Source organism: Plectropomus leopardus, chromosome 16, assembly GCF_026936395.1.
Source record: "Plectropomus leopardus strain MGB_pleo_1.0 chromosome 16, ASM2693639v1, whole genome shotgun sequence".
Taxonomy (NCBI): domain Eukaryota; kingdom Metazoa; phylum Chordata; class Actinopteri; order Perciformes; family Serranidae; genus Plectropomus; species Plectropomus leopardus.
This window is the reverse complement of record NC_142191.1, coordinates 26,079,805-26,099,612: the sequence shown is the minus strand read 5'-3', so window position 1 is coordinate 26,099,612 and position 19,808 is coordinate 26,079,805. Positions and strand designations below refer to the sequence as shown.

Here is a 19,808-nt window from a genome sequence, read left to right as displayed (position 1 = left end):
TGCACATCTTTAAATAGTTGGAATTATTTTTTATTAGTTTTAATTATGAATACATTTGTACAATCGCTCAGTTTTTATTCAGAAAATGCAAAAACATGTAAAACAAACCATTTGTAATAACTCAGCCACATTAATATTATAGTCCATATTCTGTATATCTTTATATATGTGAAGATTTCTTTTATTTTTGTTTATGTTTTCTGAATGTTTTTCATGTAAATAATTATTCCCCCAAAGTAAAAAATAATGGTAAACTGTTATTAGGGGAAAATCTTATGATGCTCTAAATAATATTTGAAGACATTGTTCTGCACAAAATAACTAAATTCTTCTAATTTTAGAGCAAATAAACAGCTGCATGATAATAATAGTTAGGTGTTTTTGAATATTTTCACATATCAATTCAATTTCAAATTCAATATCTTCAGCAACAAAATACTACTTTCAGCCTTTGTTCATAGCAGTTGAACAGTATTTTTAGTACAAGTGCAGTGAGCTGATCAAGTTTTGTAAGAATTCAGCCTCATAGTAAAGGACTGTCCTGCCGGGTGTTGAGTTCACCGAGAGTGTCTTTTGCAGGAGCAAGTGTCAGAGAGCACCACCAAAACTGTCCTGGAGAAGCTGCTTCCTGACACCCGCTACACTGTCACTGTGGTCCCCGTCTACGCAGAGGGAGACGGACCCAGCCTGACTGATGTTGGAAAGACAAGTGAGTATCTGTCGTCATGTGCTGTTGGCTCTATGGTATTTAAGTTCAAGTGCTGCGATGAACCTTGTACAAACACCTGAGGCTCCAACAAATCGTTTAACAGATCATTTCCTCTCTGAGTCTTAACTGAGCAACAGCTGCTTTGGGACAGCTGATGGCTACTGAAAGGTCAAAGTCAAAGGACAGTAAAAAAGACAGGAAGACAGAAAAAGAAGGAAAGAGCAAGAAAAGCAAAGAGACATACAGAATAAAACTATCTCAGAGCTAAAAATGAAAAGTTTGTACTTTTAACATAATGCTTTTTAACGTCAAGGTTTAGGTGTTTTTTTTTTTTTTAGTATTTCAACAACTTGAAACGTGTTTTACACACATTTTCTGCTGTAAATAACTAGTATATTTTTGAGGTGACAGGACTGTTGGTTTTAGATAAATCCTCGCCTGTGCAACCAGCATCTCCGCCCTTAGACTATGTCTGTAGATAAAGCTCTACTATTGATAAATGACTGCAGCAGGTAGCAAGTTATATGACAGAACCAAAAAAAAAGATTCCCAACTGTAGCACAAATATACAATAGCACCAGTCTCAGTATAGTTGAGTAAAACTGACACCTAAAGGAAAAATCAGCAAGAGAGCAACCATTTTCTTGCTGTCCAACATCTGGACGAACTGCCCCCTGGACACCAGCAACCTCTGACTAGACAGCAGCTGTGTGACGGTCCGATCCAAGCGTTGAATCTGTCTTCCTGTTTGGTGTCTCTGCTCAGAGCCATTGGGTTTTGTGAGGAACCTGCAGGTTACAGATCCCACCACCAGCACACTGAACGTCCGCTGGGAGCCCCCTGAGGGAAACGTACGCGAGTACATTGTGACGTGGGTGCCCGCTGCAGGTGGAGAACAGGATATGGTAAGACTGGATATTGTTATGACTCACCCTGTTAATGTTATGTCATCAGGTTCAATGCGTTCCCTAATACATGTTGGTCTTTGCTGAAAACTATGAAACACTTGATGGCAGAATAGTGGGCAGAGTTTTATGTTACTGTCAGGATTTGCCAGTTCCAGACGTTGGACTTTTACCAGAAGCTGAGAACTTCATCCATGCTCCATTAGTATCTTGGTTTTTATGACTGCCTAGAATGTGAAATGAGATATGTTTTTTAATTCACACCACTTTGAGGCATTTTAGCTACCTGAAAATCAAAATTATTGTTCCGTGGCACATAAAGTATTGTACAGTATAAACCTTTATTTAAAATCCTCTCTTTGTCCCTCTTTAACAGACAATTTTTTATTTATTTTTCATTGTTTGAAATGCATCTGTTTTTTATTGTGGTTTCTTTTTCACCATAACTGCATGAATACATTTTTTTCATAATGCGTTGTTTTTAGATGCCTCTGTGTTGCATGCTTTTTTAGGACCATTTTTTTGATTTTGCTTTTTACCCCCCACGTTTATACAATGGCACCACCATATAAATCTTTTACACATTTCCTTGGGCAGCATCAGCAAGAACACTGCAAATAAGTAAAACACAAAGAAACTTATTCACCAATTTGACTTGTTTTTTTGTATATCACATACTGATGTTTATAAAATTTAATCCTTTACATAAAAAGTCCTTTAATTATTTATTAATCATTTAATTATTATTTCTATGTAAGATTGCTGTTGAGACTTCTAACCTTAAAGCCTCTTTAAGGTAAAAAAATATGGGAAACTTAGGTATTAAGCATTAACCCTGGCTTTTCATGTCCACTTTTCTGATGAGATGGGTTTTCTTCTACTTTTTCTTGTTTTTCTTCTTCTTGTCCTCCTTTTCCTTCTTCTTCCTCTTCTTGCTTTTTTTTTTTTTTATTTCTTGTCCTCCTCCTTCTCCTTGTCCTCCTCCTCCCTCTTCTCCTTCTACAGCTCCCGCTTCAGCACCAGCTTCTTTAGTTTAATCTTAGTTTTGGCCTCAGAGTCCAGTTTTCTCAACACAAGTGGAGAAAAGCCAGTGGCGTGAGATGATTACACTTGTTTCCAAGGCAGTTTCACGCAAGAATTTTCTTTTCCTTAAAAAAAGATGAAAACTGCTGAACAGTGGTGCCTTAAAAATCTACATTTAGTTATTACTAATGAAAAACATTTTAGAGTAATGCGGGATGGTTTAACCCATTTGTGAAGCAGTCACAATATCTCGAGGGGGTCCAATTTTATGACCCTCAAGATTATGTCACTCAGTTCAAGGAATGTCGTGAAATGAGATGATTTGATTTGGAAACAACTGAAGTTGTCTCAGTTCATTGGCAGATTTTGGGACTTACTATTAGATTAAATAGACAAAGATCAAATTTGCATTTGTAGTAGAAGCCTGAAGGATTTCATGCAGAGGCAGGCATGCACCCCCTCTTGCTGCCAGTTTGGTGCTTTGCTCGAAGGCCCAGACTGACCCAGGACAGTTTTTGAAGTGGAAGCTTTCTGCTTAAATCCATCTTTATCTCGGAGCTTCTACTGTTCCTGTTGCTGAGCTGCACGAAGACAGTTACTGACTGAAGCTGCATCCAAGAAAACTGGGCTCACAACACATTAAACTGTGACATTGTTCAGTCTGAGAGGCTTTCTGCATCTGCCAAACCCTTCTTTTTCTCTAAGAGTTCTCTGAATTCTAGAGTTCACCCAGTTCAGCGTTATTTCTTCTCTCCTCCACCAGGACCAGGTGTCTGGAACCGCCACCTCCACCGTCCTGAAGAACTTGGAGCCCAACACTGAGTACACCGTCTCCGTCACACCTATCTACCCCGAGATGGAGGGCAGGGCGCAGTCTGAAAATGGGAAGACAAGTGAGTTCAGATGAGTCTGCTGATTGATTTGTAGCTGCAGGAAGTGGCCTGGACCTTCAGCAAGGAATAATGTTAAGCCAGAACTCATTTCCCCGAATGTGTTTTTCTTGTGAATGTGGAAAAAGAATAGAATAGAGTAAAATACAAGTTCACTGCACACATGGGCTAAAAATTATTTTAAGCTCTCCATGACCCACTAAACACACAAGACGTGACTTACGGTTGACAAGGCACCATAAAATATTAGAGCACCAGTAAAACAAGAGGAAAAAGACATAGATACAGAGATAGCTTAATACAGAGTACATCTTACAGTTTAAGTGAAAGAATGCTGACTGCATTTGGAATAAAAGACTTCTTTAAAACAAATACAACAGCTGAAAATACATTTTTCCCAAATGAAATATGTCAGGTATGTTTTCTTTAAATTAACAAATCAAGATTTTGGCATTTTAAGAAAATATCACAGATCTATCAAGTTATTAAACATGAGCAAAGTGTGAAACACTTACTGACACCTGATTTGAGAAACATAATACAGTACATGGCAATCTGAGACATTTCAACTGTAAATTAGAGTGAGACATTGACAAGGACTCTTTCAAAGATACTGTAAACCACAACATGTTTACCGTGTTCCAAAAATGACTGTCATTCTCTCAAAAAGATCCAGAACAATTAGTTGATTAGCTGCTGCTGATCATTGTGCTCAATTAGACTTTCAAACTATAAGCAGCATCACAAATGCTTAATGCTGCATTACCAGAATGTAACTTTCACTGGAAACGACAGCATGAGTTAAACTGATTACAAACTAACAATTAATATCAGATTATGACTTGAGCACAGATTCAGGCCTGTTTTCTTTTGGTAAGTGGCCATGAAATACCTATGATAATACACAGCAATGAGTCCTGTTATAAAAGATATATGAGCATATTGTTCAGGGTTGGAAATGAACTTCTTTTGCCCTTTGCCATTGATGCTGGCGAATTATACGATCTATCAGCTGCTCGATAGATTACTATTTTTTTTTGGCTGGCGAGTGAAGCAAATCTAACAGTCACTTGCATGTATACCAGCATTTGGCAGGTCACTGATGCTAATTTCCTACCCTGAATTGGCACATGACGTCTTGTGTTTTTGCCTACTCAACATTCAACCTTTATGGTGACACCAAAAACGTCCTATTCAGACAGACGCAGTGAAGCAGCCTGCATCTTTGGTCCATTTGAACCCTCCTCCTCAGCGAGAACAGATGCAATTTTGATGCTTTCTTTTTTTGTTGAACTGGGTATTTTATTGATCTATTTTACAGCCTCTCTGACGAGAGAGGAAGAACAAGCTGAGGTCAGACTTTGATGGCCAATCATCAAAATGTTTGTAAATTAAATGATTAATTCTTATGTGTATTCGCACCTCCTCCTTAGATCCTTTGGGTGGAGTGAAGAACTTGCAGGTGATCGACCCAACTATTAACACTCTCACAGTCCGCTGGGAGCCAGCAGTGGGCAACGTCCGCACTTACAAGGTCTTCTACACAGCTCAACCCGGAGGAGAAGACCGAATGGTAAAAATGGTTTTCCTTAACTACTGATTGACGTACTCAAGTGTTTTTATAGCAAGCAAACTGATTTAAAGGTGAAGGCCTCGAAAGGTTTCAACAAAACCCAGAGCTCTTTTCACTTCGGCTCTGTAGACTCAGACATTCTCACGATTATCATATTAAGTTGTTATCATGCTGATCGAGGTTTTAACATTTCACTGAACAGGAGGAGGTTTCAGGAGGCACCACCACCACCATTCTGAGGAACTTGGATCCCAACACCGTCTACAATGTGGCTGTTGTTCCTGTGTACCCTGACGTAGAGGGCATACGGCAGGCTGAGAAGGGAAAGACAAGTGAGTGACTCATTAGGACTTTTACATTCAAAACATTCAGCTCTTGTTCACGTGGACGCACAATGAGTGCATCAGTGAACAGAGTGTGCATACCCTTCATGATTTGTGTTGGATTGTTTTTGTCAGATGGGACTTTAGCAGATAGGACCAAGACAAGTATGTATCTGTATCATTACTCTGATACATTCGAAATAACCTAATGTGAAAAACTTTTATTTTGTGAAAGGGACAGTTCACCTTCAAATCAAAACATATAGTTGTACCTGCACCTATACCTTTGGTGCTATTTAGCAGTCAAGGTTGTTTGGGTGTGAGTTGCAGAGTGTTTGTGATATTGGCCGTAGAGATTAATTCATACCACAAGAGATCAGAGAAAGGATACATTTATTTTTTTTTTGGATGAACTGTCCCTTTAAGACAGTCATTTATTGCCCCTCATCACTTATTCCATAAAATATATTTTAAAAGGACCGGATGTGGGCCATGAGAGACTTTATGAAATATCATCTGTACCTCATTAATGTAATTTATTTCTTTAACACAATGTTGGGGAGTGATACAACCCAACAAAAGATCCATCTAAACTATAAACCAGTGGGGTGTCAGTTAGGTAAAGCAAAGCAGCGGGATGGTATCACTTCAAAATGTCTATATGGACTTACGGGCGGAATTTTATGTGATGAGATCACGCGGCACATGCTGATTCTGTTATTTAGTTGTTTCCTCACTCGTTGCTTCAGATGATACCTAAGAGAAAAAAAAGAGAAAAATCTCTCCCCTTGTGTCATTAGTGGGAGAGACTATCATACACTCTCTTTGAGTCAAGACCTTAAAACTGTGTTTACCTTCATTAAACAGCCAAACATTTCACAAAGGATGCTGAACAGTTTGAACTGATTCAGTAAATCCCTCCCCGTTGGTGCTTTCAAGGATTATCCAACATCCAAAGAACTGATGTTTTATTGCGAGACTAAGCAGCCATAAAACTCCCATTATTCTTTTTTGCCATTGATGTTTGCATGATTTATTTGTTTACTGGATCTGTGTTTTTACTTGAACTTTATTTTTTATTGTGACTCAACAAAACTCACAGAGGAGATGAGATTCACAGGGAACAGAAGATTAATTAAAAACAAAACAACAGAGGTGCCATTAATCTTACGTACATAGTTGTGGCATGGCCCATCTCTCCATAAATATTTCTTTTCACCATGAAAGGAAAGTATATTTTGGGACATTTTCTACCTTTATGAGAGAGCTCAAAAGAAAGCTGACAAGAAGAATGTGGGCAGAGAGATGGGGGTGATGATCCAAATATCCGTGTCAATTTTGTAAGCAATGTGATGAACTGATTCAGCTGCATACCTGCAGCCTTACGGTATGCCACTTGGACTTCATTGAACTGGCTTTCTCCGTCCTGTCTGCTACATAATAAATGGCAAATGAACACAGCTGATGTAGCAGATACATGACAGTTTAAATAATCCCCTTACCCCTCAAATATGCTGTGTGATGTGATCCCTAAAGCTTAATAAACCATATATTTCATAAAAACATATAGTCATCTCTTCTGATGTTAGCAGCGGTGGTCTTAACATTAGGCGATGTGGGGCGGCTTACCCTTAAACCCGTACACCCTGACCTAAACCACTGTGACCTATTTGCTCCATTGCTCAATTTAGAGGTTTTGGCTCAAACCAGGAGAATGTCATCATGTTTTTGGCTTTTTAGAAATCTCAACTGATGTATTCCTAACAGCATAGCCGGTAGATATAAATCTTTTGAGCAGCTGACTCGTGGTTGTTGCAGCATTCTTGATTCCACCACCGAAAGGACCCTTTTTTTTCAGTGGTCTCTGCAGCATTACCACACTACAATAACATACCTTTGAGAAAATCTACTTCTTTATGCCAGAGTGCTGAAATGAACTGAAACCACTGGCTGCCTTGAGGACAGGAAGTCCATCCGAAAACATGCCAGTAATGTAAAGTAAACTCAGTTTGTATTTAATGGGCTAAAACATGTGAGAAAAGCAGCGGTATGGTGCTTTAAGACAGAGAATGAGAATACAGACCTTGTTTATATAGACATTTGTGGCTCACTAAAGATCAGAATGAGTGCCAGAAAGTTTCTTGACTCTGATACATCTGGACACTGCTGATGTGGTAAACCCACCCATCTGGTGCACCCTGCAGGATAAAACAAATGCAAGGGATTTTTTTGCAGCAGTTAACCTTGCTTTCCTTGGATAAAAAGGTTTAAGTTGAAATACCTTTTAATAGGGATGTTTTTGCCTTATAGAATACCAGAAAGTTAAGATGGTGTGAGGAAAGAAAAAGACAGCCCTCTATAATCGACAACCTTCCTCACTTTGGGACATCTGAACTGTCCGGATGAGGTGAACCCCACCTATTCGGTGCACCCTGCAGGATAAAGCAAACAGCGAGGATTATGTGCAGCAGTTGTTTCAGACTGTATTGTGTCCTGTCTCCTTTTCAGAGCCTCTTGGTGGAGTGAAGAATCTGAAGGTTACCGACCCCACCACCAACTCCCTGAGGGTTCGCTGGGAGCCAGCCGAGGGTGATGTCAGACAGTACCAAATCATCTACGTCCCCGCTGGCGGAGGATCCGAGAGCATGGTCAGTTTTCTACTGAGATGATACATATTTATTTTGTTTTTATTAATGGCTTCTTCTGTTAAGAATGAATATTTGATAGAGTTTCTATACTTCTTAATAGCTGCTAGTAGATGTCTGTGGACTTCTTTAGGTTTAGCAACTGCTGCATGAGAAGCCAATGGATCCAACTAAACTGAATAAAACCGGCTGACTCAACAATGTCATTACAAGGTCCATTTAGTAGCTGTTCTACAGCTCCAGAGAAGCTACTAAACAGACCTTGTGGTGAAATGGTCATGTCAGCTAGTGTTTCCAAGGTTAAGGATTAAATTGCAATCTCAACTGGAGAGTTTTGACTTTCCCCAAATGGTCAAATACCTGATTTCAAGGTATTTGAAGCAGATAATACATTTTATAAATACAAAATGTAATACATTGATTCGTGGAATTATGGGTTGAAAAAAAACTATTTAAAAAAATGTCAGACTTCCATTTTGCAATTAATATTTGTATTGTTTATGATATGCTTTGAAGTCTGCTTAATAAACATATTTTTTAAAAAAAGAAAAACTTCAGACTTATACATTTATCAAGAACAGGTAGAAGAAGGTGCTCTTCAGTCAAAGTCACTAAAGTCAAAAATAGAAAAGAGAGTGATTTGTTGCTGTCTTCTTGCCCTTAAACCTCACCAGCCATGATCTACAGCCAAACATAGTTCAAGCCTACAGATGCTCATTTTAATCTCCAGTGGAGATTGCAACATTTTCAAAGATCCTTAACATGTAAGCTTGATTTTTTTGGAAATGTGTCAGAGATGCTGCACAAGGCATCTAATGAGATGGTGTAGCCATAAAAGCATGGATCCATGCATTTAAATAAACATCATAAAGCTTCAATGCGGAGCTGGAACAGTATTATACACAACATATAAGCAGTGGTGTCAGACAGCGTGAATTTTCCAACATTATAGCTACATTAGGGTAAATAAAAGGGTTTAAAGTCCTTAATACACCGAGACACGGGAGCAGACATAAACAAATACCAACCATGAATTACTGATTTGTTCAACGTCATGTTTCCATAGCCGAGATTCCCCCACAGATGTTTTATTTTGTCATTTTGTCCTGCACAGACTCAAGTATCTGGAATGTCAACCAACACAGTGCTGAGAGATCTGCAGCCGGACACTGAGTACAAAGTGACGCTGGTGCCTATTTACTCTGATTTAGAGGGGAAACGCATGTCGGAGAATGGAAAGACAAGTGAGTTTCTGCAGCAGAGCAGCTGTAACCTCATTAAATCAATATATAAGACAGGTCTTCAACTGTCATATCCTTTAACTTGCTAAAAATATGAAATTATCAAAGTACAACTTCTTTGCCTCAGGCTTGTCTTTATGTTATAAATAAAGTGTTTTTGTTGTGATGTAGCTGGAAGTTTAGGTTTAAAAAAAGTATCTTGAAAGTCAGCAGATGCCACTTTCCTGTGATTGACACTTGAAAACAGACATGCTGGACCTTCCTCATCTGTTGCTCCAGCGAGATGAAAGAGAGTTATGTGTTAGCTCCTGGTCTCACCTGACTGCCGCCATAACTCAGACTATTGACAATCATTTAATGGCTCTCTGTGTTGTTTACAGAGGCTCTAGGCGGTGTGAAGAATCTGCAGGTCACTGATCCCACCACCAGCTCCCTCAAGGTGCGCTGGGAGCCGGCGGAGGGCAACGTCCGCCAGTATCGCATCTTCTATGTTCCTGCAGCCGGAGGCGCCGAGGACATGGTGAGACGTGCTTCCTCACAGGCTTTTTACATTTTGATGAAATCAAGGTTAAATACAAGTGTTATGTGTTTGTGTCTGTAACTCTGTGTGCAAGTTATCACTATCACACAGGTGTCTAATGGTTGACATGCACATATGCAATAATTCCACTGCATGCTATCACCAAGCTGAATTTTCTTTAAAATCCCAGAGACAACAGCTCAAATTCTACTCCAGCTAGAGACTTCATTTTGACATTGAATGAACAATAATACCCTTACTTGTTTTTGTTTATGAACGATAACTTTATCGCAATGTGAGAATATAGTCTTTATATTTACATGCAATAAACCTGTGATTTTGGCAGTTATGTTATCGGCTGAGCCACAGCTTAAAGGAATACTTCACCCTGCAAATGATCATTTGTATATCAATTCCTCACTCTGTGTTACATTGTATTTGTGAAGAAAGCTGCTTTTTCTTCGCATGATTCCAAAAAACTGAAAAAAATCTTGATGAATTGAAGTAAATAGGGAACAGCAAAACTGTATCAGAACACCTATTTAAAAACTCACAACGTGTGGTATATACAGCTGTATGCTTAGTGCTTCCCAAACACATGCATTTTTAGAAAAAAATACATGAGTTACTGAAAATACGGACAAGTTCTTTGAGAGTTTGTGAAAGGATGTTTTTATATAGTCTTACTGTTGTTAAATGTGGGCCCCTCTTACTTTGATTCTTCAAGAATTTTCTCTATTTACGGATTCTTCGTTCAACATGGAGGCATGCAAGAACAAATGGTCATTACAGCATTCTTGTAACTGATTTCACTGTGGGATGTGAAACACTGTGTAATAATCCTGTCTTGTGTGCGAGCAGGAGCAGGTGTCAGGTGGCACCACCAACACCATACTGAGGAACCTGCTGTCAGACACTCCCTACACCGTGACTGTGGTTCCAGTTTACCCAGAGGGAGAAGGTCTGCGCCAGTCTGACAAGGGAAAGACACGTAAGACCTCGACTCTACTCACACTATCTGATCAGACAGAGTACATCTGACACTGGAACAACATTCACGCAGCAGCTGAAGATCTCTGTATAGATTCTGCTGACAGTTATGTGAGAGGAATTACTAAGAATTGAAGGCAATGTCAAAAAACGATCTGAAGGGCCCCTTTTTTAATTAAGAAATTTCAGACAGACTTTCCACCTATCAGGAACATAAAGAAACGTTACACAAGCATCATAAAGCTCCTGGAGGTTACAGGGCACATTTAGTTGGACATGTAGAAACTTGCTTTAGTAGCAACATTAGGGCTAACACCTTCTTAAAGGAGTAACAAGTCTGCTCTGTAACACATAGGAGGCCTGATTATAAAAAAAAAAAACAGCCTTTTCCAACATCTGCTTATAGATATACATCTTATTGAAAATACGAAACTTCTAATCAGACTGATCCTAGGGGGAAATGTTTCAAATGCTGCTCTTTGGAGCACAGGAGTGTTCCCAAGTAAGTACTTCTACTTCCATTAAAGCGAGACATAAGTCCCACATGTCTTTGGCTTGTCCAAATATGTTTAAAAGTACATCTAATTCCTTGTTCTCTGTATCAGTCACATTCTCACAAGCTCCTGTCAGGCACTTTGTAAATCATTTTTTAGCTCCTCATTGTGAAATTCTGTGACAGCTGTTCTCAGCTGTTGACAGAAAATTGGGTCTGCGGTCCATTTCTGCAGAAAAGTTATATTCACTCATCAGGACTTCTTTTTTTTCCGTGGCAGTAAAGCACAAGTCAGAAACTCCTTCAAATTAAATTTGACTCCCTAAGACTTTAGATTTGATTTGCATTATAAACATCCCTCCACATTTAATATCTGTTGTTTTAAATATTTAAATGTCCAGAATTTAATTTGATACCCACTTTTTCAAATGTAATATCCATGAAAGTATCTTTTTACAGTATATTTGGGCCAATGCAGTTTTGATTTCCAAAATTTAGGTGAAAAGGGGAGACGTTCAGGTAGAAACTATATTTAGTTTAGTGTTGACACCAAAGTCCAAGCATATTGGTTTTTAAAATGACAGCCATGAGAGTGGACATCTCCTCCTGCAGTGAAGTCAAAGTCAAAGGTCGCAGTTTTTGTGAGCAGCTGTCAGTGGCCAGCTGTACAGGACTGAAGAGACACCGAGCAGTCATTCCTATCCTGAGATGAATGTTAAAAGTTTATGTCTGCACTAATGCAACCACGATAAATGCTCAGTACATTTGTTTCCCTGAACTGAACCTGAATCTGGTTCTCCTGAACTAAAGTCGCACATCATTTTCAGCTTGTTTTTTTAAAAATCTTTCTGCAAAGCTTGACAGCAGGAATATCTTTATAGACAAACAATATCTCCCAGGTGAGCCCTCAGTGGAAAAACTACTGTAATCTGCAGAATGAATTCAAACTCCTAAATCACAAAGCGCATTGAAACCTCAGGATGAGTGGATGGAACAAAAGAGAAGCTGAAGAGTTTTAAAATGATTGATAGCAGAAAGTAAAGCAGAGATAATGTGGAACTTTTAAACTACTGTTTGTAGCTGAAGACTTTGGATGGAGCAACATTCTCTGTTTTGGAGGACTGTTGAGTCGTCTGGGTGGTTTGACGTCCCGTTGTGTGTCTTGGTTTTGTTTCTGCCCAGACGGCATGCCATGCTCACTCAGCAAAAATGCATCCTGGGATTTTTTAATTGGGAAGCTGCGAGCGAGGGAAGACTTTTGATTCCACAGAGCGCTCCAGCAGGCAAACACAAGCCTGAGTATTTCATTTCTTGTCAGGATAATTTCTAAAGGCTTAATTGACAAGTCATACAGATGTAACACAATGCTTTTTGTTTATAAGTCAGTTTTGATGACATTCGTGGACAGTTTATGTCCAATTTGTATTATTGGGGTTATGATTGCGCCATGATTCGGGCTCAGGTTTGCTCTCTCCTGTCACTATAAATGCTGTGATAAGTTTAAAAAAACACAACGGCGCAGTGTTTTTGATTATATTAAACCTTTAAACTCATGGATTGATTACTCATAACGACGTCCTGTCAAAGTCTGTTTCCCCTTAGAGTAGTAACTATTGCTCTCTGTGGTTTCGGTTAGAGCTCCGGTTTAAGTCAGTCGTTGCAGAGATAAGTGATGGGAGATAAATTCGAAGTCAGGTTGAAGTAAGGTGAAATATTTCATCAAAATAAAAAATAAAAAGTCCAACAACTATTTTCCAGTACACCACAGTTTATTCTCCAATGGGTTTTGGCTATCTTGCCTTTATCAAGGTGGTGTCTGTGGCTGTGTCTGGCTTCCTTGTATAGAATTCAAACATTTGGTGAATGTTTAAACTTTGATGGACCTGCATTGAAGATCATATTGATTGACACCTTGCTGTATATATGTGTGTGTTCTCGCCGTAAAAAAAAAAGTCAAAAATTTCATCTCACCACCAAAACACCAATGTAAACCCTAGTGGTTTTTTTGTGTGTTTTTTTTTTTTTTTAAGTTAAGACCGTACTCCTTGTGCTTTATCCAGTTTTAATTTTTTTTTTTTTTGCAATTTATTTGATTGAAAGGTTGTTATTGCTTCAGTGAAACATTCATTTATGCAGAATGACAGCAGGAACACTTAAGTCGAACTTGGTAAATGTCACATGCATTGGCTGCAGCGAGGAGTGAACCAGTAATGTCTGTCTGTTGGCAGGTTAGGCGATCTCTCCATCAAAGCAGGGACATACTGGTACTCTCTGTGAGTCAGTCTATCAGTGGATATCAGCCTGTGTGTGACGTTAATGATCTTTTATTACCAGTAACTCAGTCCAGTTTTACTGTTTCCGTCCCTGGAGGAATTTGTCGCATTTTGTCTGGACGCAAACAATATTTCGGTCCAAAATGTGGAAGAAGAAAAAAATAGAGCTTACTGCTATAAAACAATTAATAACACAAAATTAGATGAAGATTACATAATGTCTCTGAAGGATAGACGGTAATTTTGTCCTTGGATGATAGAAGTAAAACATTCTGACAGAGTCTGTATTTTAAAGGTATTAAATGACGGTTTCTTCAATGCGGTTATACAACATTAGGGAGAAGGTTTTGCTCTGGAGGTTTTGTCCTTATTAAGGAGGAGGCTCAGTTTAAATCTACCTACTGCATCTAGTTTTGTTTTATTGGGTAAAGCTCCAAATACCAGGGGGATATGCACATCTGGTTTGGTTTAAAAGGGAAGTTAAGGGCTTTTGCATAAACCCAAAACTGTGCTACTTCTCTCTACACGTTCTCCACATAGACACTATAAAATTACTTTCCTGAAGGAGACTTCTGCTGCATTCAGCATTTGAGTTAAACCTCAAGTTTGACTGTGATGCAGTGTGGCCCACTGCAAAGACAATTTATTCTTCCATTAAATGCTTTTTCTTGATGAAAGCCAGAGGATTCGGAAGTTATTCCAACATCAGCTTGTTTTAATTCCAAGCTTAGACAGACCAAAGCAGACAGTAACAGATTTATTTTTTTAATTAACTTAAAAGTTCGCTGGGGTTCTGACCTTTTGTAAACAGTTTGTAGAATTTGGTTTCAAGTTGGTTCTGTAGCTTTTTAAAAATGCAGAACCTAAACTGACAGTCCAATCCTTGGCTTGACATTGGCTCTGTTTCTGTTCAGCACTTCACTTACTAACAGTGACATTTTCAGGAATGTAATCATTAGTGTTTGTAAATCCATCAGCATTAGTCGTCATTTTCTAGGTCCTAAAATGGGATGCACTTGGAACAAACCCTTCGTTTTCATGTTTGGTTGCTAAGTGAGAAAGTCAACATGTCCCCTCCTTCCTCACTTCGCTTTCTCTTAACCTCTGTGACCCTCCAGTCCCAAGAACGCCACCCAGGAACATCCAGGTGTACAACCCCACCCCCAACAGCCTGAACGTGCGCTGGGAGCCTGCCTCAGGCCGGGTTCAGCAGTACCGGGTGGTGTATTCCCCCCTGAGCGGATCCAGACCCGAGTCGGTGAGTAACTCTCTACAGGCTGTTAAAACACAAACTGTCATTAGCAGCAGAATTTGCCTCAAGGGCAGGAAGAGGTGGTTTCCCCTGAGTTCACTGTCTCTGCTCTCAAAGGATTACAACTACAAATGTAAAGACAAGAAATAACTAAATCTGGCATGTTGTTTTACTGTTAAAAATCTGCCAGTAACATTGGATTATCCTTTTTTTTTCATGGCAAATTAACTTGTTGCACAGGCTGCAGGTTGACTCTTGCAGGTTGGATGTGACCTGGCTCCAAGATATTCTTGAGATAAGTGAAATTGTATTGGAAAAATGGGAATTATCTCATCCCCCCAAGCAGTCATTGTCTTGCTTGTTTTAAGATAAAGAAAATATCATGAAAGATAAGGCTGCAACTAATGATTATTATCTTTATCAGTTAATCTGCTGATTATTTTTTTCTATTAATCAATTGTTCATCTAGTCCTCAGAATACCCTCAAATTATGAAAATGTCCCTGAGTCCAAGTTGGTGTCATCAGATGCTGTGTTTTGTCTGACCAATAGTCCAAAACCCAAATATATTCAATTTCCAGTGAGATAAACAGAGAAAAGGAGGTTATCCTCACACTTGAGAGGCTGGAAACTTGACTTAATCAACTAATAATTTCATGAAAACTTGCAAACAAAAGCCATGTTCCATGTTCTTCTAAATGAAGTGTACCACAGCAGAAGTGAAGATTCGAGTCACATAACTCATACAAGACTGAGACCCCAGTCATGAAAGTATTTAATTTTGTGAGGGGTACATGACTTGTTTAGGACATGAACCACTAAGTTTAACTTGAGACTTGATAGTCTTGACATGGCTTTTGACATAGGACTTCTTGAGCTTGGCTTGGGACTTGATGGTCTGGATTTGAGACTTGACTTGGGACTGTTTTTTTCTAAATCATTGTCATATAATCATTTTTTAGGTGTCCTCACTCTAACACTCTAAAATCCAACAGGTCTGTTTACTCAAGGCAGCAGGCGGAGCTCTCACAAGTTTTTTGGATTATTTTTCCATCCGCTGCAGTTTGTCACTCACGGGGTGGATAATTGATCTGTTGATTCCTTGACAGCTGATCAGATCACATCAGTCTCTGACCGAAGAGCATAATAAATAACTGAATGGTATATATATTCCAATAGCGCTCCTAATTAAAAGTCCATTTCCAGTGGCAATGGGTAATTTAGTTGTGGCAGCCCATCACAAATAAATGTGGCAAACCCTGACTTTCTTCTTAACTTTGGACTTAACTTGAGGCGTTTTGGTCTTGACAAGGTACTTGACTTGAGACTTGTAGGTCTTGACTTAGGACTTGACTTGAAGCTTTTTGGTCTTGACTTTGTTCTTAACTTTGGACTTGAGTTGAGGCGTTTCTGACTTGACTTTGTTCTTGACTTGAAACTTGAATGGAAACTTTTTGGTCTTCACGTGCTTTTTGAATTGAGATTTGTAGGTTTTGGATTGGTTCTTGGTTTGAGAGACTTGAAGCTTTTGACTTGGGACTGGACTTGAGGTCTTTAGGCCTTGACTTTGTTCTTAACTTTTAACTTTTAGCTGTTGGCGAGGTTCTTGACTTGAGACTTGTGGGTCTTGACTTTGAACTTGACTTGAAGCTGTTTTGTCTTGACTTTGTTCTTTACTTGAGTTTAGTAGGTGTTGACTTTGGATTTGACTTTTTTCAACTCAACAAATTTTCTTTTCATGCTGTAAAGCTGCATATTGAGTGATAACTATCCATAGCCTTACTGTCACTAATCTCATAGAATCCAGTTGCATTTCCATTTATTTTCTGAGAGTTCAAATGAAGTTGCATCCATCTCTTATGATTAAACCAGTAAAATCAAAGCGAGGTCAAAGCTTTCACCGGGTTGGTCTACTTCACGGGAACAGCAAGTTGTGCATTTTGGCCGTTCTTATTATGTTTCACTAAGTTTTCACATTGATGTAGCACAGATGTTTGAGCAGGAGTTTTTATTGTGAGGCTCTTAAATATGGAAATCATGATTTGTCAGCTTTTTGTATTCCTCCATCAGCACTGATTTCATGCACCAGTGCAAATATCTGGACTGCAGGGGAGACAAAAGGAGGCTTTATTTCCCCAGAAAGAGTCTGAACTCGGTGACTGAAGTTTGGAAATATTGCACAGCGGACACATCTGTAGCTGACATCAGTGAAAGCTCCTATGGTTGACATTTTTGGGCCATAAGGCTCTAATCTAATTTGGCTGTTTTTCATGATTAGGTTCTGCTTTGATGATGTTGTGAAGCTAATATTACTGTACAGTTTATCATTCCTCAACGTCACCATACTCAGGGGTTTATTATCCCTTGTAGTCACCAGTTCCTCTGTCTATTTTCACTTATGCTATGTTTTATTTTAATTTACTTTAATTTTGTTTCGGTCTGAGAGGAAGTTGATTTGGCAAAGACACAGAGCAGACACAATGATGCTCTGAAATACAAAAATTAACCAACTCTTGATGACTAATTCAAAATAATTGAGCTCAAACAGGCCCCGTTTTACATCACAGGGGTAGACGCTGCTGTGAGCTTTACAAAGGAATTCATCAACTATATAAATAAATTAGATTTATAATAGACAGTGCAACTTTGAAAGAGAACATTCTATACACCTTATGGCCAAAAGTATGTGGAAACTGTAAGATTACACTGGTATGTGATAGTTGAACATGTGATTCCAAAACCATGGGCATGAATCTGTTGCTCTAACAGCCTCCACTCTTCTGGTTTGATTCTTTCCACCAGATGTTGAACCTGGCTGCAGGGATTTGCTCTCACTCAGCCACATGAGCATTTGTGAGGTCGGACACTGATGCTGGGTGATAAGATCTGACTCACTTTCAGAGACCCAGTGTCATCCCAAAGGTTTCTGATAGGATGAGGTCAGGGCTCATATATTGTGTAGATTTCCATAATCACAGATTCCACATACTTTTGACCAATCAATGTGCATGCTTCTGGGTTATTGTCTGCATTCATTTGACTCAAGGATCAAAAGAAAACTACCCATGAGCTGGAGGTACGTTAGTACAACCTTAGAAAGTGTGAACACCACTGAGGGGTCAGCAAGGCTTACTTGCTAACTATTACACTGTTAGATAACATTTAGGTGCCAGCATATGACTCAGCGTTATAGTACAAGCATCCTCATCTTTTAACTTGTCTTTGTGGAAAGTTCAGAGCACAACATGCATGAAGTTCATCCCCCACTCGCTGAATGTCATGGTAGGAACAAGAGTAGAGTAGACAACAAAAGTCATCAATAAAAATGCTTGTTTTCGTCATGGGCTTCAACATTTTCAACACTGAACTAACATCACAGATGAAAGTTTGTACTTATGAAATCGTGAATATCATTTAAGCAGATCATTCAAGTTGAATCTTTAATACAGTAAACATAACACCTTTTAAAATCCCATTAATTGCCCCGAAGAACTCTTTGGCTCCATTCACAAAGATTTACCTCAGCCAGTGAGGCTACATCTTAACCCTTTGAGAGCAGCTCTCAGGAAATGACTATTTGACTGCACCTAATGTAATTCATCGTGTTTTTAAAGGACAACAGCCAGTACATTGGCCTTACTGTGGAGTTGACTGGAGGGATTTGACCCCAGGCCAGCAGTCGTGCTTCCAGTTGTGGGATCTCAACCACATCATCACCGATGAACCCGTTTCATGGCCCGATCTGCCAGAAGCTTTGGGTCCAAAACGCTTTGAGATATTTGCTTTAACCAAAACAAAAGCTCGGGATGAGGGGGGACTTAAGTTCAAGCAGCAGATATATTTCCCATGATGTAACGGCTCTGAATTTCATGGCCCACAAACGGGGATAGATACCGTGATAATCCCAGTGACAAGAGACAGTCTGCAGTCATCCTTGTTGTTAGAAAACACGTCGAGCTACGTGTCCTAACCTGCATTGAGCTGCTGACAGACGCTGTGCTCTCCAGCCGCTTCCTCGCAGAAACTGTTTATCCGTCAGTCCACTTACTGAATGAATGATTTGTTTGGTGTATAACCACCGAGGCCTTTGTTAGTGTTTCAGGAAAACTCTGGCAGAAAAATGCTTGGGAAATAACTGGGATGAGCAGTGAAGTCATTATGTACATTATCACTGCCAGATCTTTATGTAATGCATGAAGAGGCTCATTTGAATTGGCAAACTTTCCCTGCTGTGGCTGTCACCATGTTGATGTCTATGTGTTTTTTGAGCCTTTGGTTTCTTCTTCACAAAGGTCCTGGTTCCAGGAAATATCAACAATGCCTTCCTGGACAACCTGATCCCAGATACTCCCTACTCGGTCACTGTCTCGGCTCTGTATGCCGACGGAGAGGGATCGCCTGTTAAGGGCAACGGCAAAACGCGTAAGCACTATCTCACATACTGACACTGTGTACAGTCAAGTGACTGACTCCTATTGATCGTCATTTACATCTACAATGAGTATACATGGATGTGTAAAAGCTTCCTGTTTGCACTGCAATATGCGTCCATCTCAACAAGCAAGGTCATCAGCGTCCACATCTAAACAAATCTTATCCTGAGTGACACTTTTGACAGTTATTTTTGAGTCACAAAATAAGAATCTTTATTGGGTACACTATGTCAACGTGCTGCGGCAGGAGGACGCCATTACCATTTTCACATCAGCTAAGTGATGTATTGGTTACTTCTATTTCATGTGTGCTTTGCTTCTTAAATGGTTACCTGTGTACTCTTAAACTTGAGTTACTTTCAGGTGACATCAGTCTTTTCTCGTTGACTCTTAAATGAAAACTATGCCTCCGGAGTCAGTTGAGTGGTCAAAACAGGTCAAAAAATAGTCATAAATTAATCAAAATCTTGTTGGAACTAATTTTGGCATACTAACCATTAACATTAGCTTTAACTAGTCATAGCACTACAGCACATATG

The 19,808-nt window shown here is 39.3% G+C and overlaps 1 protein-coding gene across 5 annotated transcripts in view; it reads left to right on the top strand.

The window, feature by feature from the left end:
* col12a1b (collagen, type XII, alpha 1b) overlaps window positions 1–19,808 on the top strand; it is a 145,472-nt gene that overhangs the window by 74,036 nt on the left and 51,628 nt on the right. For all 5 annotated transcript variants that reach the window (XM_088089736.1, XM_042503437.2, XM_042503436.2 and 2 more), the window contains 11 exons: window positions 580–709; window positions 1,475–1,614; window positions 3,401–3,530; window positions 4,961–5,100; window positions 5,303–5,432; window positions 7,932–8,071; window positions 9,183–9,312; window positions 9,690–9,829; window positions 10,691–10,820; window positions 14,704–14,843; window positions 19,129–19,258. In XM_088089736.1, coding sequence (XP_087945862.1) covers window positions 580–709; window positions 1,475–1,614; window positions 3,401–3,530; window positions 4,961–5,100; window positions 5,303–5,432; window positions 7,932–8,071; window positions 9,183–9,312; window positions 9,690–9,829; window positions 10,691–10,820; window positions 14,704–14,843; window positions 19,129–19,258 — 1,480 coding nt within the window. The remainder of the gene's footprint in view (window positions 1–579; window positions 710–1,474; window positions 1,615–3,400; window positions 3,531–4,960; window positions 5,101–5,302; window positions 5,433–7,931; window positions 8,072–9,182; window positions 9,313–9,689; window positions 9,830–10,690; window positions 10,821–14,703; window positions 14,844–19,128; window positions 19,259–19,808) is intronic.